Here is a 23660-nt window from a genome sequence, read left to right on the forward strand (position 1 = left end):
TAATCGAAAGTTAAAACAAAAAATGGGACCAATGACTCACAGCTCAAGAGCTGTAAAGCTGCGACAAGGCACCAACAGCTTTACAGGCTATTCACACATCTTTCATGCGTGACAAACATACAACTGTTCACATTGCCAGCCTCAGGCCGAGTACATTACAATACTCACATCAGCAAACGGTGCCATTCAAGGGCCCATCACTTTCATAGGCCCATATGACTGAGACAGCAATCACACTGGCCGCAGACGGAGTGTGAGTACTGGCGTTTGGCAGTCAGTGTGCGTGTAGTGACCAGCAGCAAGTTACTATACACAGACACACACACACACACCCACCCACCCCCAAAAGCTCTGGTGAATGCACACTGCCAGCCAAGCGCCAGCCCATGCACGCGCCAGCCAAGTGCCTGTCCACATACGCTTCCAGCCTAACGCCAGGCCATGCACACCGCCATCACATTTTTTTTTTAACAAAAAAGGAAACACAAACCAAGGCGATAAAAAAAAAAGAAAACAACTATGACTACAAGCACAACAGGTCTAACTAAATACATCAAACTACTGCCAGTAAAAAGATATAGACTAGTCAGTTCACTTTTACACTCAGTTACTCCCGATACTTCAGTTGCATGCAGTATTATTTTAAAAAATGCGGGCACACATAGCCCAGGATTAGGATGACACCCAGGGCAGTACATACAGCTCTTCTTCCTCACGCCTCTTCGAACACAGACTATATATTTCCTACAGGGAAAGTTTGTTTTGTTAGTTGTGGGAGGAATGTAATCCGGAAAGTAACGATCTTTCAGTGTAGCCACATACTCCACCACTCCAACTCTAGGAAAACTCGCCTGCTCCACTGCGGCAAGGCGGCCTGTCACAGGCTGCTGAAACTGAACAAAAGTCATCTTTGAATCTGGAGAGGAAGCCTTCAATACAACAAAAGCTTTGAAGGTGCCCAAATGAAACAAATGGACAGCCATCTTCCTATGCCAGATGTATCACTTGTGAATGGCAGTGTAAGGCTCCAACCTCTGATCTAATCTATCCACACCACCCATGTGCTTATTGTAGTCTAAAATGCACACAGGTTTGCTCACTTCAGCAACCTGACCTCAAGCAGTCACATGTGAAGTACTTTCATCATGAATGGTTGTCAGCATGTGGACATCTGTCTTGTCTGAAAATTTGAAAGCTAGAAATTCATCACTACACAGGGCCCTTCACTGTCCCCTCTGAAGGACTTTAGGGTAACCTTTACGGTTAGACAGATTGTGTCACAAGCAACAGTGTCCACTTTGAACAATTCCTTAAGCAATTTCACACCGGTGTAGAAAGTTATCTATGTATAAATGGTGACCTTTGGTAATTTTTCCCTAACAAGTTCCCACACAATGTTCTCACTGGTTCTAAAAGTGGACGGACAACTAGGGGGTCAATAGAAAAATCCCTACCAGTGTACAGCCTGAAATTAGACATATCCAGTACTCCTTTCAGACAGGATATACATCTAAATTTCATAATGTGCACCCTTGCTAGAAATGTACAGCCTAATAACCAAATGGCAGTTTAACTGGACCAAAGACTCATCTCCAGTTATTTCTTTCCCTGGAACATAGATAAAAGAAATGAGATCTACCAAGTGACCAAGGACAGGCCGAATCTTGAAGAGACGCTTACAATTAGGGTGATCCTGTGGCAATGCTGCTGCATTATCAATAAAATGCAGCTTCCGAAGCAGAAGCAAAACCAATCACGACTCATGGTTGAGGGAAATACAGCAGTTGCTATCAAGGGACTAGTAGACCAGTATGAAGATAGCGACAGCTTCCTTATCAAGGCCATCTTAAAAGGTAAACCTAAGAACTTCTTCAACTCATCCAGATTGGTGGGAGTCTACAGGCTAGTTCTAAAGGTCAGCTTAAGTCTGGCACTGCTGTCTCTCAAATACTGTTCAGCATACAAATTAGTCTGGTCAATAATTTCATCAAGAAAGTCATTGTCCATAAACAACTGAAAGAAATGTATAGGCAAAATGTTTTTGATATTGACTCTACACCTTGTGATGCCAATAAAGGTAGGCAACACATTATGCCCCATGTCTGGGACAACTCAGAGTTTAGTACTGCCAGTGCGAAGCCTTTCAGCCCCAGGCTGCAATCCAGATTCTTCTTGCTGTACTGTCAGCATACCAGTGTCCTCCTTTAAAAAAGGCACTTCCTCTATACTAAAAGTGGCTTCATCAGATGATTCCTCTCAGACAGAAGCTGCCACAATCTTCCACTTCCTTCTCTGCCTCAGACACAGAGTACGTCTCAGAACCATGCTCAGAAGAAGATGAAAAAAACAAACCAACAACCTGCTGACTGGTAATCCTGTAAAAAGCAAACTGTGGCTTTATCAAACAGAATGTAAAACTACTGGCATATAGTACTTTGAAAGGAAAAGACAATCGATTCAAAGCACACTGAGCCCTACATACTCAAAAATGATACCATTTACTTGCCAGGGACAGCTAGACTGTGGAGCACCTGCAGATGCTCTGCACAGACACAGCACGCACCACCTTTATCCCACTAGAAAGGAAAAACAAAAGAAAATTACACACAAGACAATCCAATACACATCTTGCAGAAACTCAAAGAAAAGTTGACATACAATTAAACAGAAGCTAAATATGCTGTCATTATTACACCATTTAAAAAACACATTCATGCAGGGCTATGATACTCATTTGCAGTAAACAGTACAAAAAACGTTTTCTTACCACACGCATGCTACTACACAAACTGCAGATCTACCAGTGCTGAAACTGCAAGCAGGAGTCACCACCAAGGAAATCGAATGCTTTGCACTAGAATAAGAAGGAGAAATAGAACATTAGGATCACAAATACAAATGATGACGATAAATAATTAAGCTAACATTATAGAACACTCTGAAGGTCTGACCTTGGGGGCAGATCAGCATCACAAACTTATGATCTCCCCTCAAGAAGGCACAAAGCAAAGGCAAGAAATTGACACTGCAGAGTGTAGCTATCCTTGCCCCAGCCAAACACCACTTCACACACACACCACCATCCAAACGCCAGCCACACACATCGCCAGCAAGAAGCTAGTCCACGCACACCGCCAGCAAAATCCCCAGTTCAAACACACCGCCATCCAGACGCCAGTCCACACACACTGTCATTCAAGTATCAGTACACACACAGCCAGCCAAACGCCAGTACATGCAGACCGTCTACCAAACTCCAGTTCATACACACACAAAAACATATTCCCTGGTGTCTTTTGGTTCCCCTCCCCCTCTTTGGGAGCAGATTGGACTGAAAAATGGCTGATCTGCCAAAACACTTACCCAATAATGGGGAGCAGCCCTTGCCCAAGGGGCCGCTCCCCGATGTGCAAATAACGTATTCCTTGGTGTCTAGTAATTATGGTTTAAAAATATGGCTGATCTGCCCCCGGGTGCCAAAAAACTACCAAAACGTTGCCCCATTAATGGGCCACTCCCAGGTGTGCAAACAACTGAATCCTTGGTTTTTAGTAGTTCTGCGCCTTGGTCAGGATATTGCCCCCATTAATGGAGAGTGAGCCTTGACCAAGGGGCAGCTCCCCAAAAGTAAAGAAAATCCTTGCCTCTACCTGCGATTTTACAACAGGAATGCACTGCAGAGACACTGGGAGAAAAGGAGAACTCTTTCGTTTCGCCTGATGCCTCTCTGCCCTTCCTGAACCCTCGCCAGGGAAAATTTTACGGTCCTCCTGGTCACGCTGGAAGCAAATGGCTTCCAGCAGGACCCTGGCGTGTTTTCATGACAGCACGCGGTGTGCACGCTAATGTTATCAGATCGCTGGGTAAGGGGTCAGGGGTGGCAGCAGAAGCTCTTCTGCTGCCATCCCTCGTGTGAGCATGATGTAGGGGCTTCGAGGGGGGAGCACCAGCGCTTCCCCCATGGGTGGGTGCCAGGATGAGTTTGAGCAATCCTCAGCACACGCGCACCATGGCTGAGGACTGCTCCATGCTATCCTCTGCACCAATGGGGTTAAGAACTGAGTTGACTTATTGCATTGTATAGCAATCCACCAACAAAGCATTACTATGTACTGAGCACTTTTTAAGCCTATACAAGGATTTGCTTTTAAACAGAATACATTGTATACAAAAAAACAGATATCACATGTATAGTTAACTGTGAACAAAATATATAAAAAAAGAACAGTTTTGTGTATGAGATAGGTAGTTGAATGTGTGATAACTGAGTGTATTTTTGAGCCGTAAAAAATAGTCTCTCCAGCATTGCATAATAAGAACACTCCATTAGACGTAGAATGTTACACCAAACACCCAATAGCACGTAGTTAGAAAGTGTTACTCCTCAGTACCCAATTTAAGAATTAGTAACAAAGTGTTTAACAGGCAGCTATAGCTTTCAGTAGACAGACCTAAAAAATAGAACACTCCACTTTGATGTGCAGGAAAAGATGTATACACTCAGCTACATACTGCTCCCACCCCTCTCATACCTCAGTAGCCCTCTGTGAGTCAATGAGGTTTGAAGCCACTTAAGGGCAACAGAACCTTTATGCAAATACATTTAGAGTGTGCACTGTGTAAAACTGTTCAGCTTCAGTGAGTCCGAACAAAACCTCCCTTGTCTTAGCATTGAAGAAGAGTTGTTTCCTAACGCAAGCAGGAGTAGATATTTTTATGTAGAAAAAATGTGTACAACTGCTGTGCTGACATTGCCAATGGTTGACCTAGTCCTCTGTTGCCTTTACTCATAGGGGACAGCAAGTGTTTCTTGTTCTCCATTGTGCCACGCATGGAAGTGTACATGTACTCCGGATACAATGACCACTACATGTACTTGAATTCGGGACAGCAAACTATGCCAAATGGACTAGTAAGTACTACAAGAAGAAGAATAACACAGTCTGATGCATGTATGGCGCTTGTGTTGTAAAGTATGACTGTGTGTGCCAATAGTGTAGTGCTCATGTGATGCAGGTTTGGTCCTTATGTGAAGTAGTTTGATTTTGTTGGGCAATTGTGTGGTGCTCGTGTGATGCAAGTTGTGATGCATCCTTGTGCTTGTGTAACTCAAAGCGGTGCCTGCATGAAACTGCGGTTTTACCAGACTGCTTTCTGGTGATGCAGTCCTTAAGTTTGTAAACCTTGTGCTGTCTTTCTGCAGCCCACTATCGGCTGCATCTGTGCATGTTTTCCTCCTCCTACTCTCCTTTGTGTTTCCTTTGGCAGAGTAGTGTATGACTCTATTTGTCAGTGATTCAGGCTAGTGCTTCTATAGCCTATGTTCAGCTAACGTAACTATGATCTTGGTCAAATAGCTCTGTCTGTACATCTGTCCCTATTCTTTCTAACGTGGAATCAGGAATGTTGATTAATTTCTCAAAGAGGAACCCTCTCTGCTTTGCTTTGTATGCTGCTTACACCTATTTTATAGCATTTCAGTACGTTTATGACCAATGTCTCCAGCTGTCTGTGAATGTTTGAGTTGCGTAGCTTCTAGAAGCCATTGACATGCCGCACAGATGAAACTCGCATTTGGAAGTTGTGCTTTGTTGTTGTGTTGTGTTGTTCTAAGTCTACTCAAAATGGCCTGCACATAATTAACTCCCGGCAAAAGTTAGAATTATATGAAAAAGCGATGACTGGGTATTTTGAAAAGCTCAAACCTAGGTAAAGAGCAACGGACACTACAAATGGCAAGGTCTAAAAGCTAAAACAGAGTATTTAGGTCTCGCCTGGGACCTCACATGCGCTCTTGCTTATTTTCTACAAGGGGCATGGAGTCTGCCCACTGCTCACACTGTCAAAATACCCCCGGCAACCCTGTACATTCTATATGCCAAAGTCCTAAATAACTTATGTAGCTCAGCCAAAATGTATTCACATGTATCTCTTTATTAGTATTATTTGCTCATCAGATCACAGTTCATAACAATGAAAAACAACTTGTATAAAAGAACTTTTGTTTGCTTACCATCTCATATAACTCACACCATGCATCCTTCATACACCCTCACTCACTACTTTCATTCAACTTCACTTCCTTTCTCCCACGCTTCCTTCTTTAAAAATGTGAAACAAAATATATACCACATATTAATCTCCTGTATATCAAAATATCACAGTTATCAATAGTGTTGTGTTCATACTACAGCTTCTATTTGTACTTCATAAACATGCATCAATTACTCATTCATCTTTTCAGAATAGCACACTAATCGTAATAATTATAGCATAAATCCTAAATCTTTGTACCTTTAAATACCTTCTCCTTTCAAGATGACACAGTGTAGATGCTGACTGTAATTTGAAGTCTTGATCTTGCCTTGAATTCCTTCTTTTTTTCAAAACAACACACTATTAACATTAACTGTGGCTTAAATTCTAAATCTCTGTGCGATTTGGCAGACCAGCGCCTTCTTCAGGAAAGCCACTTCTATTAGAGTATTCATCTATATGACCTGCAACAATGTTATATTCTTCTGAGCCACAAAAATCAAAAACTAAAATACATACTTGTTTACTAACTACTAGTTCAGGACCATCACTGGTGAACATGGCCATTGAAAGGTATATGATGGGACAAGAAAGCCACCAAACCCATCACCACTTAGTGCTTAATCCAGTCTACTCCTATAAACGTGTAGATGGACTCACTGATTCCACAGATAAACACCGTCCATTTCTTTCTCGTGCACAGACCATTAACATGCTCTTAATCAATCCGAATCAAGCATTATACTGTGTCTATGCAGTGTTCTTCCCAACTGTATCTAAGCCAACCAAGTTTACAATCACTACTTCGAAAATATTCCAGTGGAGGCAATAGATCAGCAGAATACAAATGGACCATTCTCAGACATACTTACCGCTACATGGAGGATCTATCAAATACTAAAGAGACCAAAACAAGAAAAAATCACGTCCGAGAAGGTCAGATACCAAAATTAAAGATAATTTGTCAGCAATAACCATAATGGACTCCTTGGTAAGATATAAGAGGCAGTCATGGAAAAGCTGCCTCCAAGACTCACAGGACCCACCAAGAAATATTTTCATAACTACGGAGATTCTGATATTCCTTCGCGGGTAGAAGAAAGACAGCTGGCAAATTAAACAAGCAAAACAAGAAAAGGAAAATAATTGGTACAGACATCTACATGCTTGACGATGTGAATCTTATATACATAAATCATCATGCATTAATTTATAACTCTGCTTAACATGATTTCAAAAATTACAAGTAAGTGACCTCAGCGCCCCACCCTATCATCATATTATGGGGCTGGCCAATATTGTAGTGCCCCTACAGTGAATGGCCCTACCAAGCTGTAATGGGGAGAGACAAATTGAGGAGGGCACCCAAAGCAGCACCCTGCATGAAAATACCTGCTCTTCCGAGGTTACATCCTAATTACTAATTCTTGACTTCCCATCTCGCAAACTTAATACTTAAAAAATCAGCACAAGATGGCTGGCTAAATCTGACAACACCCACACTTACCTGAAATCCCGTGGCAGTGTGGACGTTGTCTATTAAAAACTGATAAACCCGACTCCTGAAACCGATGCAGTGCATGACAAGCTTCCAACTCGCCGGCTGTTTTTTAATACAGTGCAGCAAAACATGAAGGAACGTGTTAGCAGAGGGCAGGGCTTAAATGCCCCTAAACAACATTTAACTATAAAACCGAATACTGCGGTCATGATGGAAAAGGCCGCTGAGTATGTAAATAATGCCCACATATTGTAAGGCTAGCAAATTCCTAGGAGTAACTACTCCCGCCTGGGTTCCCATAGCGATGAATAACCACAAACTAAAACAACCACTTGCAAATGCCCAAAAGAGCAAAAACCATAGGGCATTGATGCCATAACTCAATAGATCAAACCCTGGGACATAAGACAATGGCACGACGACTAACTGGCGTTGCCTAGGTACACTTGCAAGAGGGGGTAGAACATGTGCACCCTCTAATAGATAAACAATGAAGCTCAACCACGCTGCCAGCTTCAAAAAGGCCACTGGGTCAAGAGAGTAATAGGTGTGATAGAACCTCCTACCCTAATTATTATAACTAATAGAGCAAAAAGGCATAGAAGATACTGAAATAAAGAAATATACCAGAAGTTTGCTTATCGGTCTTATCCAGGTCTCATTCACAATCATTGCCTATCTAATCTGTAAACTGGCTCTAATAGCCATGAATTAGAATCCGCCCCAATCAAAAAAATTACGTAGGCTAATGCCTCTTAGTCCAAAAGACTAATTGCTAAGACCAAGACACTAACACTATTCCACAAATAAATCAGCATTACCACGGACTTGCTACTAAAAACTTAATATACAAATCCCCTGACAAAGTAAAATCAGATATTAATTCATATCCCATCATTATAAAAATAGCAATAATCTTGGATTATAACTTATTGCATTCTCCCAATGAATTCCATCATTGAGACTTTGTATATGAGTGTTCAGGGTAAAAGTCCAATAAGCTTCCCATCTCTGCCTTATCTTATTAGTGTGTCCTGCTGTCTTTTTTAAAATTTTCTACATAATAAGCCATTTAATCTCCTCTGGTTGATGCCCACTATCCATAAAGTGTTTCACAAGAGGTGCATTAATTTTTTTGTCTCAAAGGCTGACCTGTGCTCTGTGAGACTGGTGGCAAAAGACTGTCCTGTTTCCTGTATAACTTAAATCACAGGGGCAAATGAGCAAATAGACAATATTCTTTGTCTTACAATTAGTACAAATCTGGAGGTGTATTGCATGGTCATTAAAAGTCAGCGTTTGGTCTCAATGGCAGTATCGCATGCCTTACATTGGGTGCATTTGTAGTTGCCATTGATATGGTTCCTACCATTAATCGTTTTCTGCAAATATACCTTAGATGGCTCTAACCTTAATCTTTCAAATTCTTATTCCAACAATGGGCATATAGCGGTTTTGCTATACTCTGATCATGTTGGACGTCGCTATTCAAAATAGGCCAATTTGAATTGACAGTCTGTCGGATTTTCTCCTTCATCACTGAGTATCTAGTTACACACACAAGTTTGAGACCACTCTGCTGTATCTGATTATGAAGTAAATGATCTCTATCATAGAAGCTCGCTTGTTTGTAAGCTTCATGTACTAATCTGTTTGGATATCCTCATCACAAATTTTTCTCTCATCATAATAGCTCTATGATCGTAATCAGTTAAATTTGTACAATTTCTTCGGAGTCTTAAAAATTGTCCAAACAGTATGCTCTGTTTCTGATCCAGGGGATGAAAACTTTCAAAGTGCAGTAATGTATTTCTGGCAGTGATTTTCACAGATAAATCAACTTACAACAGACCATGGTTATGACATATAAATATGGCTAAAAACTCCACTTGCTGATGGCTATTATGGGCTGTTTCAAATTTTGTTACCATGAATTGAGCTACAGGAGAAACTCATACAAATCATTTAATGCTCCTGTCCATATGAAAAAAATATCATCTATGTAACTTAGCCATCTAGTCACGGATTTGAAAAATAGGGCTATCTAAAGAAGCCATATATATATTCGCTATACTAGGTGCTACAAAAGCACCCATGCTAACCCTCTTCGTTTGTTTGTATAACTGTCTGTCAAATTCAAAGGTATTTTCTTCAAGAACGATTTTAGGACATTCAAGAATAAACTCTGTTGGAGCATGATTAAGAAACTTCTCCATAATCCATGCAACTGTCTTAAGTGCATCTCCTTGAGGAATGTTACTGTACATGGCTTCTATGTCTAATGTTACTAAAATTTCACTGCTTGCATTAAATGAGAGGCCTTCAGCATGATGATCATATGCCTTGTATCTTTAATAATATGATCTGTCCACTGCTCACCATTCGTTGGCTTCATTGCCACTCTTATTTTCTGGCTCATAATTGGCCAATGCATTCTGACTTCACCTACTCTTCTTTCATGTGGAGCATGGGCCAAGAACTGGTTGCTTCACCTTGATTAGTGCCCTTTCACTGTTCGTGTTTTTACTGGGGTACTATTTTTCCTTTTCTTCCAGTCAGGTTGCGTTTTTTCTTTCTTCTTACCATTGTGTTGCATTTTCCTTCTCACTCCTGTTGTCCATTTTGCTTCTTCCCAGTAATTCCCCCACCCTCCCGTTGTCCGTGTAGTCAATTCCCTCCCACCCCCACTCTCCCGTTGTCTGTGTTGCCCCCCACCATATGAAAACAAAAGCACCATGATGCGGCCAGCACTGGAATGTCATAGCCCTTTTTTCCCATCCTGTTGCTCATTCCCTCCCATACCATACACTCTAGGACTTCTTGCAGCTAAAGTTACTGTCATATAATGGATAGTCAAGAGTGAGGGTATAGCTAGGTCCAGCTCAGCCAGTTCATTGCAGCTTCCCTGTTGATGTCATCCATTGTTGTAAAAGTTGCCTTCCTGTTAGCAGAATACTTATGATGCACTATCCATGTTTAACAAATTTCAGCTCATCACCAGATGCCTTGTCATACCAAATGGATGACAAGATTTTAAGAAGACCGTCTGTCTTGAGCATATTCAACTTGCATTGGGCTGGGGGAATTTTGCATTTTGCTTGTATAGTTTTGCAAAGATTACAAACTTTACAAGGGTGACACAGATGGGTAACTTCACAAAATCTCACAAGCAACAAATTGTTCCCAAAATAGTTTCACTAAGACTTTTCCTCCCAACAATCTTTTTTTGCAAGAAAATACTTCCACCAAAAACCTATTTTTGATGATTTTTTGTTCCTTAACACCTTAGTTATGAGGCCAGAGCTGGCTGTGCCATAGCCCTTTTTTCCCCATCCAGTTTCTTGTTCCCAGTTGTGTATGTTGCCCATTCCCCAACCGCCCTAAGGGGGGGAAAAAGTGCAGAGATGCGGCCAGCGTTGGCTGCATCATAGTGCTTTTTTTCTAACTTTTGTCCATACTGTACTGCAGCCACACTGCTGTAACACATGGCTAAAAAAACATTGGTTAAGCCAAAAGTTCCTGCATAAGCAAGACCTATTGGCTTTTCCAATGCTTCTTTAATGAGCCCTGACCTTTAGAGATGCAGTGGTTTCTGGAGAGATAAGTCTTCAACTCTTTTCTGATTTGCTGGGGTTTGTGTCAGTTCTGATATTGAAGGAATGTACAATGAGAATATAAAAGCTGCATATTTGGTCTTTCTCTTTTTGAAGTGTTTTTCAGTTTGATTAAGTTGTTGTTTCTGGTGTGACACATATTGCCTGAGGTGGTTAATTTCAGAGACACAGATAGAATGTTGAAGCTCATTGAAGACAATGAAAAGTCTCAGGGCTAATAATGGCTCGGTTTAACCTCCTGCTCCAACATTCCAATGTTTGTCTTTCTGTTTCTCCCTTTTTTCATTTGGAACATTCTACCCTCAGCAGGTAGAATGTTCTAATAGCCTTATAGCTCTTTTGCCATTTCTGTTAAAGGCCCTCTCCCCTATCATACATGCCCTCACCTGCGGCTCAGTAGTGGGCAATAAGGCTGTATTGTATACTTCTTTCCCCCCTGTTTTGTACTAGTTTCATCTTCCAATTTTCTGTTTGTTTCTGTTCTCCTTCCATCCCTGGAAGTCGGGCCATCCCAGTTTTGCCAAAGGCTGATAGTGCAAGAGGCACCATGTCGGCTGTAGCACAGAAGAGCTGAAAAGCGCCACTGGCTGCTTATACTTTGATTACCCCATTATCAAGATGTAAAAACCTCACCGGCACTGTGCCCCTCCCACCCCCGCCCCACAATGGGTGCAGTATAAGAGGGGCTGTTCTGTATTGCAGTAATTTAACATTTTAATACTGGGTTAATCATCCAGCAACACAGACCATCCATCTCCTACTGAACCCAGTGAGCTTGAAGAATCATGTAAGAACATGCAGTAGGGAGGGAGACAATGAGCTGCTTCTCATCGCTATCACATTTTTCAAATAATGATTATCTTTTCTACTCACATGAGTTTGGTTGAAATTAGATGGATTAAATCCTGCGTTATGCAACAGTGGCGACTTGTATTCCTTATTGATGCAATGTCAAAAAATGTTGTGTACAAAAGGTGATTCCTGCGCGTACCATTTATGGCTTTGTTTATTTTTTTTGTGGGGGGTGGTAAAGTGGGATTTTCAGCCTCATATATTTATAGTGTCATATATTTTTTAATTGGCTTATCTTAAAAGAAACCAATGGATATGCTGCCTTACTATCTCCCTTCAATCCCCAATAGAAAAGCTGATCCACCAGTTGATTCTGGTATGCCCTGAGCTCCGTGGGTCATCTGTGATGCCTCAACAGGTCAAGGCCTTAAGTGAGGCCATGCTGTGTAGTTTCTGCAAACTTCCGTCTCCCTCTGGTGCACCTTCAGATCCCAGGGACCCATAGTGATTTTATTTGAGTTACTGCTATTGGATCCATACCCAGCTCCATCTGAGCACCTGGAACCCACTTCAGGTTCCATACCAACTCTGGTGTCAACTTCCATTCCGGCTCCAAGACTTGTGGCAGTCCCCTCCACATCAGCATTGGCCCCCAATAACCAAAGGGATATCCTCTGCAGACTCTGGTGTCTGTCCCTGAGGCGAATCTGTCTCAACCCCAACCAAAGTTGTGCTCTGACTTCACTCCTGCTCACCTGGTTCTCATACTGTCAGACTCAGGCAAAACACTCCTTTTACTACAGATCCATAGTCCGTTGCTACACCAGCTTTTCAGTTCTGACTCTGACCAGAGCTTTCCACCACTAGGAGATGACAATGGAAATGATTTACCTCCACATTATGATGATGACAGCATAAATGGATTTATAAGAGGGCAGTGGGCTTGATATGTCACTTGATACAGAGTTAATTTTCCTCTTTGGGCGACCAATGGAAGAGAGTGCTTCCTTTGCCGTAGTCATCAGACGTGCTGCTATGCTCCCGATTATTCAGCTTCTTTCTTTTGAAGTTAAAACAATTGTGCTTACTAGATTTCTGAAGCTTGTGGCAGCTTCTTCCGAGCACTTATTACCATTCAGCGAAGCCGTAACTGATGCTCTTAATGGAGTTTGGTCTAAACTTCGTTCTTACCCACTGTTGAATAGGCCGGCGCCTGGCAACCCTGATTTGATTACACAGCATCTTGTTCCAGGGAGTTTGGTGGTCCACGCTTCCACCAGCAAGGTGAGTCCTAACTTGTTCTCCAAGACCCCAGTTTGAGAGTCAAAAAGAATTGAGGTGTTCAAGAAATGCTTGTTCACTTCGGTCAGCCTAGCCTTAAGGTCAGTCAATAGAAGATGCTTACTAGGCCGTTATAGGAATACCCTGAGACATTGCCAGCAAGATCTTACCAGTGGTCCCGTAGTAGTTTAAGGCTTCCTTGACTCAAACCATTCAAGATGGTCAAGATGCAGCCAAATATTCGGGTCAGCCTGGATGTTGCCAAATGTTTGAGGCAAGCAGTTGGCACTAATGTGATGCTCTGTTGCTGTGCTTGGAAGAGATCCACAGGCTTTTCTGGAGATATGCAGGCATCCTTTATGGATATGCCTTTTGATGGATCCTGACTTTTTGGCAAAAAACGGATTCTGCCCTGGAATGCTTCAAAGAAAGGGTGGGCATGTATCTGCATTACTTCTGGCCCTTCTGAGGCTACTCCTGAGGTTTATCGTATATGCAACATCAGGCTGCCCTTCCACTGCTGTAGCTACCTCGGCCGTTTTGTGGCCAGGGATAGGGATCAGGCAGACAACCTGCAGTTCACAAGGGGCAGTGATCTTTGCAGTCCGCCCACCCTGCGGCATCGGCCTCCAATGCGCTTCAGTTTGTGTTTAGTGGTGCACAACCAACTTGTGGGATGTGAATCCAACTTTACCTCCTAGAGTAAGTGTCACATCAACAGGTAAGTCATCCAGATTGTCCAGCCGGGCTGTGCCCTTTCACTTCTTTCCAATCTATCACATCTCCAGCCCACATTAGAGTGACTTTCAAAGAAACATATCTATCTTGTTTCAAGAAGTGCAAGCTCTACTGTCCATAGGTGACATTCATTGGTGCCAGCCTCAGAAATAGGGGAGGGTTATTACTCCCAATATTTCCTTGCGCTGAAGAAGGATGGAAATCTCCGTCCTGTTTTAGATTCTTCCCCCTTGGAATCTCTTCCTATGGAAGGACAGATTCAGAATGCTCACACTGACGCTGGTTCTTTCAGCCCTAGATCTAGGCCACTGGATGTTAGACTTGGGCCTGCAAGTTATATATTTTCATATACTGGTTCTTGCAGTCCCACAGATGTTATCCAATTTTTCAGCCTCAGTAATGGGTCTCCCTGAGAGTGGCTCTGAGGCTTCTTGACCTACTGGCCTCTTGCATCCTGAACAACAACCATGACAAGCAGCATATGTGGGCTCTGCAGAGAAATCTGAAGCCTCAGTGGGCACAGCACCAAGGAAACCTGTTTGATTACATCCTGGTCTCAGTCTACTGCAGTTGACCCCTTCCCTACCCCACCCAGAATTGATGGTAGTGACAGATGCATCATTGAGGTTGGGGACATCATCTGGGAGAGGTGGCGATTGGAGGACTGTGGTCTCTGGCGGAAGACCAATCCCACATCAAATCTTTTAGAATTTGTGGGCCATTAGACTCACATTGAAGGCATTCACACTGTTCATCAAGGAGAGGCTGATACAAGTTCTCATGGACAGCACCACCGCCATGTGGTACTGCAACAAGCAGGGCAGAGTGGGGTCCTAGGTCTTATGCCAATAGACCCTATGCCTCTGGAGTTTCTATGTTTAGGGCATCTCCTTGATCTTGATCCATCTACCGGCATCCTTAAACACCAGGGCAGCCAAGCTCAGCCGGTGGTGTCTGGGGGATCACAAATGGAAGTTGTACCCCAAGGTGGCACAGACTGTCGGCTGTTTTATTGTTTATTTTGTCTTTGGCCCAGCAAAGTCTTGCAGTGGGCACTATCAAAGGCTATTTGTTGGCCTTTTTATGACTTTTTCAGTTTGCCGGACTAATTGTCGTTGTTTAAATCCCCCTGGAGTGATGTGGATCATTTAAAAGTTTTACACATGTTCCCTCTTTGTGATGCCACATAGGGGTCTTATTTTGGTCGCGACACTCCTCATGCCACCGTGTTTGAGGCAGTTTACAGCTGCTTGTTGTGTCTTCTGACTTTGAAATCTGTCTTCCTCATTGCGATCACTTCAGCTTGTTGCATGAGAGATCTGCAGGCTGTCGATGCAACTGACATACACCACCTTTTTCCCAGGCAAACTGATTTTGAGGACTGGCCTTTTTGCTGAAAGTTGTGACTCCTTTCACATTGAACAATTTGTTGCACTTCGGTGTTCTCTGCCTGGCCTCTCCCCTCAAAAGAAGAGGATAGAATCCATCAGCTGGACTCCAAAAGAGCCTATGTATATACTAAACACAAAGAAAAGTGGGCACAGTGGTGCCAAATGGATATACCTCATTCATGTATGTTAGCTGTTAAAGTTAATTTTAAAAAAATCTTTTTCGAAATAAGCTTTTACATTGATTGGCCAAAGACAATAAAGTTGATGATCAGCTTTTTGCAGGGTTCCCTGGGGGCAACGGAAGGCAAGGGTTTGCAGAAAATAAGATGTTCTAAGCACTGGCCAAGAAGCAGTCTCTAGAGGGAATGAGGGCTCATTCCATCTTGGGCAGGGCTGCTACCACCACATTGGCTTGTCGAGTGGAATATGTACCCATCGGAAGAACAAGGTACTTACCATCTGTAACGCTTCTGATGCTGGGTACTGTATGTATCCGGTGATTCCCTCACAGCTCCCGGCACTGTGGGGGTGGTCTCTCTCTTTACTAGCTAAAAACCAGAGTGGAGCCGCACTGTGCTGAGAAAATTTCCTAATCCATATAAAGGTGAAGAATCTGCAGTTATAGTATTCACCAGAAAGAGCTTTACCGAAGGTAAGTAACTTGTTCATGTAGGACCACTCCGTTAGCTAGACTAATTTCAGAATTTAAGCTCTTCTAGCCTCAGTCACCATTTATCGGTTCAGAATTAAATCCCTTATTCTTTCACAATACATCCTTTATCTTAAAAAAGAAAAAAAAATCCAAAAGAAAAAATTACAGCATTTGACACAGTCAATGACAAACTACTTATCAAAAAGACATAAGCAAACTCAAGTTGGACCTTAAAATCAGTAGTGCCAATACCTGCATTAGCCAGTTGTTTCAGAAAATCAAATCTGTGCATAACCTCTGCCATATCCCTTCCCTCTGCCACTTCTCGAGAAGTTCAATGATATTGTTGCCATCTTAAAAGCAAATTTACAGGATGTAGGCGAGGGCATTCAGAAGGCTTTAGTTTAAAGCCTTCCCTATTACATCCCATCTTTTCCCTTGAAAGTCTCCTCATTGGAAAATTGTATTTCACCCAAAAACAATGCACAAAATAATGTGTACGATCTCTCGTTTTTAGAACCCACCCCAACTGTTGTCAGTTCCTATCTGGATACTAAAAAAAACATGCCTACAAGCTTCTCCCCATTTGTAACAGATATTCTAAACAAATATGTGAGGAAGGTAAAAATACCACCCCTTAGATTAAAAAAAAAGAACAATGACCAAGTACCTAATGGAAAAAGCCAACCATGAACCTTATTCTCCAGGCAGTTATCAGCATTTTGTATAAATGCTAATTGTAGATAATGTCATTAAAACGTGTTATTAACTCTGTTGCAAGCAAACCAAGAGGAAAACTGATATCTGAAGTAAAGTCAGTCTGGATTGTTTCCTAGTTATGGAGAATGCACCAGGATCTTATATATTTTGGAACAATATTTCAGAAATTGTAAATTGTGGTAGTAATTTGTTAGCCCTCTTAGATAGAAAAGTGTGACATGAATGATGTTCCTTAGCTCCTATTTAAACAAACAGCACCACTGAATTCACTAGTTATAGTTATCGCAAGTAACTATAGATATCACTGCAGCATCTGAATTGGCCTCATCAATAAAAGCACTGTGTATTGCAGGGACTGCTCCTCTTCTTTGTGCCTCCTGTTAGAATGGCCTGATGCTTCAATTGCCATGTTGACCTATCACTGAGATATTATGTAACTGTTCACTTATTTGTTTGCAAGACTTTGATGATGTGATAGGTTGCATTGACTTGCTTTGCTTAATTCCCTGAAATGTTAGGTCCTGTGGCATGCTATGTTTTCCTTTGCTAAAAGTGCCATGTTTCCTTCAGCTTGATTCTGTAACTTGTCTACCCTTTATATTCCCTGGCAGGGCATGGGAGGACAGCATAATTACTTTGGACTTTGGATTGACAGTGACTTTGGAAAAGGGCACAGCAGAGCGAAGCCCAAGTGTACCACATACAACAGTCCTCAACTTTCCTCGACAGAGAACTTTAAGATCGACGTGCTGGAAGTGTGGGGAGTAGGACACCAACAAAAAAGTGATGTAAGTCACATTGCAGGTTGATGGGTGAAAGCCTGCAATTTTATTATGCTCATAGCTTTACTTTCTTTGTTTCTCTTTGATTTTGACCCTGTTTCCAAAAGCTTCAGAAAGTTTTAGGGTCTCTATTTGGATGAACCCATACACTGATGCTGCTGCCAATTTTGAAAATGGCGCAACTCCAAAGTTTTCTCATATGAAGCTGCATTCCAAGATGTCAGTTGCGAGGAGGAACTGTGGTATTCACTGGGAAGACAATAAGGAGACACCCCTTATTCCTTGCTTGAAAAATTGCTCTAAAAGTGCCAATGTGCTTTAAACCTTATTGCTAAATGATAATACAGACAATAGGGATATAACTTGGTGTCCTACATTTTTAACTACTTCTGACGGTACAAGAAGATTCTGAATCAGTCAGGTCAAGGGGAAGGTAGAGAAAGCAGAAGGCCACCTGCTAGTGAATAGATTATTTTTTTACAATTTGTTGCTTTAAGAAGGTTTGTTTTGTACGCTATTGGGGGTAATACCTACACCACAATCTCCATTATTGCTTCAATTATTTATACATAGATAGATAGATATAGATAGATATTATACTGGTTACTTGCCTGTTGAAAGGAAGGAACATCCTTATTTGGGCCAGATCTAAAAAGGGTGATTTATGCACTCTTAATTCACCCCACACCTCCCCAAAGTGGTTTGGATATTATTTTTTATCAATCAATCATAGCACTTGTAAAGCGCATCACTATCACCGGTAAGGGTAGCTGGATGCTGATGGTGCCATGTATCCGTCGAAAAGCAACGTCTTGAGTTTCCTTCAGAAGTCCACCAGGGAGGGAACTGTTCGGATGTGGAGGGGCAGGCTGTTCCAGGACTTGGCTGCTGTGTAGGAGAAGGAGTGCTCTCTGCTGTGGCTGAAATGGATGCGGGGTGTGTGAAAGGTTTAGTGGGGTGGAGCATAGTTGTCTTGCTGGGACGTTGAAGCTGAGTTGATGGTTGATGTAGGATGGCACTAGGTTGTGAAGGGCCTTGTATGCGAGTGCTAGAATTTTAAATTGCAATCTCTTCTGAACGGGGAGCCATTGAAGTGCTCAAGCATCACCCACAACCTGAGTTGTAGGTGATGCTTGAGCACTTGGGGAGGTTGAGGATGAGTCTGGCTGCAGTGTTCTGTAGAGTTTGGAGATTTTTAAGTAGCTGGGAGGGCACTCCAGCGTAGAGATCGTTGCCATGGATGAGGTGGTTGATGACCAGGGCATTCATGACTGTCTTTAAATCCATTTGGAGATTCACCTGAGCATACAGAGGGTGTGGAAGCAGGAGGGGGTGACTCAGTTTACTTGTTGATTCATGGATAGTTGGCAGTCGAGGATGATGCCGAGGTTTTGTGTGTGGTCTGATGGAGAGGGTGTTGGTCTGTGTTCTGCTGGCCACTGGCTGTGGTCCCATACAGAGGTGTTCTTCAAAAAGATCAGGACTTCTGTTTTGTCACTGTTTAGTTTGAGGCAGCTGTCTTTCATCCATGTTGCTACGTTGGTCATGGCCTTGTGAAAGTTGGCTTTGGCATTGTGGGGTCTTCAGTGAGTGGGAGGATTAGTTGAGTGTCGGCGGCGTAGGAGACTATATGGAGTCTGTAAGATCTGACGATGTATGCGAGGGAGGTCATGTAGATGTTGAACAGGGTTGGGCTGAAGAAGGATCCTTGGGGTACGCCTCAGGTGATGTTCTTAGGTGTTGAAGTGAAGGGCATGCAGCCTGATAAGAAAGACGCAATCTACTTAAGGACGTGTTGTTGAATGCCTGTTTTGTGGAGTCTGTTCAGGAGAGTGTGGTGGGAGACTGTATTGAATGCTGCAGAGAGGTCCATAAGGATCAGAGCTTCCTGACTCTCCTCAGTCAAGGAGGGTCCTGATGTCATCCGTGTAAGCGATCAGTGCAGGCTCCGTGCTGTGGTTGGCCCGGAATCCTAATTTTGAGGTGTTGAGAAGGTGGTTTTGTTTGAGGTAGTCAATGAGCTGTTGGTTGAGGGAAACACCCGGAACAACGAGTCATCAACCACGAAGTCGTGGAACACAAAAGCGAAACAACGCTTTCGTTTTCCACAACTTCCTTGTTTTAGGGACTTAACCATGCATGTGTGAACCACGTACATGCGTGGTTAAGGCACAGAAGAAGGGAGTCGAAGCGATTTAGGAGGAGGTAAGTTGGGCTGGGACTGGGGCTGTTTTTTGGGGGTGGGGGGCTCGGGGTGATTAGGGTTTAGGGGCGGGGTTTAGGTTTTAGGGGTGGGTTGGGGGGGTTGGGGTGCTTTAGGTTTTAGGGGAGGGGTGGGGATTTGGGGGATTTTTAGTTTTTGGGGCTAGGGTGGGAGGCTCGGGTTATTAGGGTTTAGGGGTGGGGAGAGGGAGTCAGGGTTTAGGTTTTAGGGGTGGGTTGGGGGGGGTGGGGTGCTTTAGGTTTTAGGGGAGGGGGATTGTGGTTGTGGTAATTTTGGGGTTGGGGTGGTTGTGGGGGTTGGGGGGTTGCAGTAATTTTTAGGGGTGGGTGGCCAGGAGGGATGTATGCTGGAACCATGCATGCTGATCACTAATGCCTTTACCAGGAATGCCTTTACAACGAAAAATCTTTGTTAAGGCATTTGTGGTAAAGGCATTAGTGATAACGAGGTAGTTGTTCCGACCTCATTGTTTAGGCATGGGTGGTTGAAGCACTCGTTGTTTCAACATATAACCGTTGGTTGATGGCTTTCTCAAGCACTTTGGCCGGAAGGGGAGCAGGAAGATCGGGCTGTAGTTTTTGAGGCCACTGTGATCAGTCGAGGGTTTCTTATGAAGGGGTCTGACCTCTGCATGATTCCATTTGTCCCAGAAAGTTGCTGTGGAGATGGAGGTGTTGAATATGCAGGTTAGTTCTGTGCTAATGGTGTTGGTTCTGAGATTGAAAAATCCAGTGGGAGCAGGGATCGGTGGGTTGCCTGGAGTGGATGGATAACATGATGGCTACAGTCGTCTGTGGTAATCTGAGACCAGGAGGTTATCATGTGGCTGGTGTTCGCTACTTGAGAGATGTCTAGGCTGGAGGTGGGTGTCAAAATTGTTGTATATTGTGGTGATCTTGCTGTGGAAGTAGTCTGAGAGGGTGTAGCAGAGTTCCTGGGATGGGTGGATGGTGGTCTTTGTGGCTATCAGGTTAGAGAATTCCTTGATAATTCTGAAGAGTCCTTTCCTGTGGTTGGCTGTGGTGTCGATGTGGGCAGTGAATGCTGCTCTTTTTGCTGCCTTGATGTGGTGGTGGTAGTTGTTGAGAGCTGCCTTGTAGGTGGCTCTTTCGGAGGGCTTCATGGTCACGCGCCATTGTTTCTTGAGTCGGTGGTTATCATGTTTTTCTGAGCTCCGGAGTGTACCATCTCGCTGGCTTGTAGGTGTTGTTGGTTTTAGCTGGTTTCAGCGGGGCGACTCTGTCAGCACATTTGGTGATCCAGGTGGTCAAGTTTTGGATGGCCTGGGTGAGTTTGAGGTATGCTGTGGACTCAGGTTGTGCGGTGCCTGGGTCCTGTGCCCATAGGGTCTCAGTAACCTTGCCCCAGCTTTGGTGGGGGGTGGTAAGGTGCTTGGAGGTGGTGTGCTGAGAAATGGAGATGGTATAGTGGACGATAACATGGTCGGTCCAGGTGAGTTAAGTCACATGGTTGAAATTGATTCTGTTGCTAGAAGTGAAGATGGCGTCCAGTGTGTGTCTGGGCTTTGTGCGTGACTTTGGTAACCAGTTGAGTGAGGTCAATGTTGCTGAGGTTCTCTGACGGAAATGGAGTTGGTGTCATTGGGATGGTTAAGGTGGAAATTGAGATTGTCGAATAGGACGTAGTGTTTGTTGGTGCCGTCTTGGTGTATCATCTTGTAGCTGTCAGGGGTGGCCATAGCGATGTCTGGGTTTAAGGAGGGCATTAGCCATGTTGTGGTGATAAAGGTGACGTCCTGGTCGTGGGTGGTGATGGTGTCCCAGATTTCAGTGGTGTGTTTGCGGGCAGGAGCGGGCATTTAGCAGGATGCACTGGAGTGGTGCTTGGTTGTTCATAGTCTTCTGTTTGGGTGCAGTGCAGGCGTTAGTGTGCACAGACAATTTTAAACACTGACGGGTTACAGGAGCACTATGAAATACCTGGACTGTCGTGCAAACTGTTTTTTTCTTATAACTAGCTTGTTTAATGAGGCAAAGTGTGTCTCAGTGGGGACCTAGTGCAGTTTGCATATGAAAATAATGGGCCCATCCCTGTCTTTTTATAGTGGTAACTATTGCTTTGTGAGAGGTGTAACCAGAGGATGTTGGAATCCCTGATCCACATTGATAGACTTGAAGTCCTTTGAGAAAGATCATAACATCAAATATGAATAGTTGTTATCTTCCTTTGCAGCTGTTTTTATGCTATATAACCCCCTGCATTTGTTTTTTTCTTTTTGGTTTTTTGCAGTTTTATATAGTGCAAACTCAACCCAAAGGTATTGGAACGCTTTACATGAGGACCAGTTACATTACACAAAATCACATGCATTTTTTAGGCACAGGGAAATTACATGATTTGCCCAGAATCACAGGGTTTTGAGTCTATGATATGGTACAAATACTGTGGAGATAATTTACATAGTTTTTCAGAAATGCAATAAAGTTTTTTTAAAGAAGTTTGTAGCTAGTCCTTCACAGAGAAGGAAGTTTGTGGAATATTCAAATTCCCACAAATGCTCTGTCCCGTGTGATTGGTATTAAATAGGATTTGAAGATGAGGAGAACGCTTTTCATTCAGTCTCTGGTAGGGACTCCTTTGAAAAAGGTGATTTGCAAACCTTAAATGTTTCTGAGTCTTGGTGGTGGCAAAACTAGTTAAGGGCTGGGTTGAATGGTCAGAATGGCCACAGGTCATCTCTGGACAGGAGAACTTCATATATGAGCGCCTTCAAGAAGAGATGGATACTTCAAGGGATGTATTGGTAAAGGCAGTGAGCTGCCTTTTGAGGCTCTCCAATTAGGCATGCCCTGGATTATAAATGTATTGGAAGACATGATTTGATAAAACTTAGTGCTGCAGGAGAGTACATTGGTCATAAATCACTTTATTGTAGGTTTTATGGAGGACCAGTCTGATAGCAATGACTGTTTGACAGTTTTGTTTTACGACTGTGGACTGTGGCCCACATGCAGTTCAGCTGAACTAATGCTTGGTTTATTTTGTTTAAACATATCAAAATGATCCCTTTTATTGGTGCCGACGACATAACAAATCTTGTTTGCTACATTTGGCTTTATGGCACACTTTTTCCATTTGTTGGTGTTGTAAGTGACTGATGTAATTACATAATTTAATACTACCTCTTTTCAGTTTGGCTGTTTCCCTATACTGTCAATGAACTGCTGTATTGTTACACCCCCTTTAGGTCCTGATTACAAGTGGATCGATAGGGGTGAGGTTTTAACAACATCTGGAAGATACAATTAGCCCAGCCTCAGATACTTACCGTTTTGCAGTAAATAGCTCCTGTTCCAAGATGTTCTCCTCAGAAATAAGACGTAACACGTGTAATGTGTATATAACACACCAAATTCAGTTGCTGTCCTTTTACCCTTTCCACCTGAGCTTGTCAGGGGTACTGTAAGAATTCTAACAACATTCTTTCCCTTTATGCTTGTTCAAAATTCTCTTATCATTCCTGTGGGTACATAGCTTACTAACAAACACCTTTGTGTTTCACCAAATTGCTCACCATCGCCACAGAGTGTAACTCTTAAGTCAAATAAAAATCCTTCCCAACGCAAGACTGAAGAGTTATTCATGGAACAATCATTTTTCAGATCTGTGATGCTATACTCACTCCACTGGCTTGATAGCCTCCCTATTCCTATTTTCCCTTAGGTTGTTGTGATGCAAAGAACAAGGACTTTGATTGTTCCATCCCTTCTATTGAAGAAAGACATATTGCGCATTGCGTATGCAGTGTTCCGCCTTAATATATAGTATAGAATAATGTGCTCCCAATATATTGTAGGCAAAATATTGACAAAAGTATCATGATGGTAAATATCAGTTTACTTTACTTAAACTCTTATTTTTGCAGTGTGAATCTTTTCTGGATTCATATGCTGTGAGTTATTCTGCCT

The 23660-nt window shown here is 42.9% G+C and overlaps 1 protein-coding gene across 1 annotated transcript in view; it reads left to right on the forward strand.

The window, feature by feature from the left end:
* MEAK7 (MTOR associated protein, eak-7 homolog) overlaps positions 1–23660 on the forward strand; it is a 219762-nt gene that overhangs the window by 177874 nt on the left and 18228 nt on the right. Inside the window, exons 6-7 of the mRNA XM_069216756.1 lie at positions 4794–4912; positions 17337–17513. Of these exons, the coding sequence (XP_069072857.1) occupies positions 4794–4912; positions 17337–17513 (296 nt within the window). The remainder of the gene's footprint in view (positions 1–4793; positions 4913–17336; positions 17514–23660) is intronic.

The sequence above is a fragment of the Pleurodeles waltl genome, chromosome 12, assembly GCF_031143425.1.
Source record: "Pleurodeles waltl isolate 20211129_DDA chromosome 12, aPleWal1.hap1.20221129, whole genome shotgun sequence".
NCBI lineage: Eukaryota > Metazoa > Chordata > Amphibia > Caudata > Salamandridae > Pleurodeles > Pleurodeles waltl.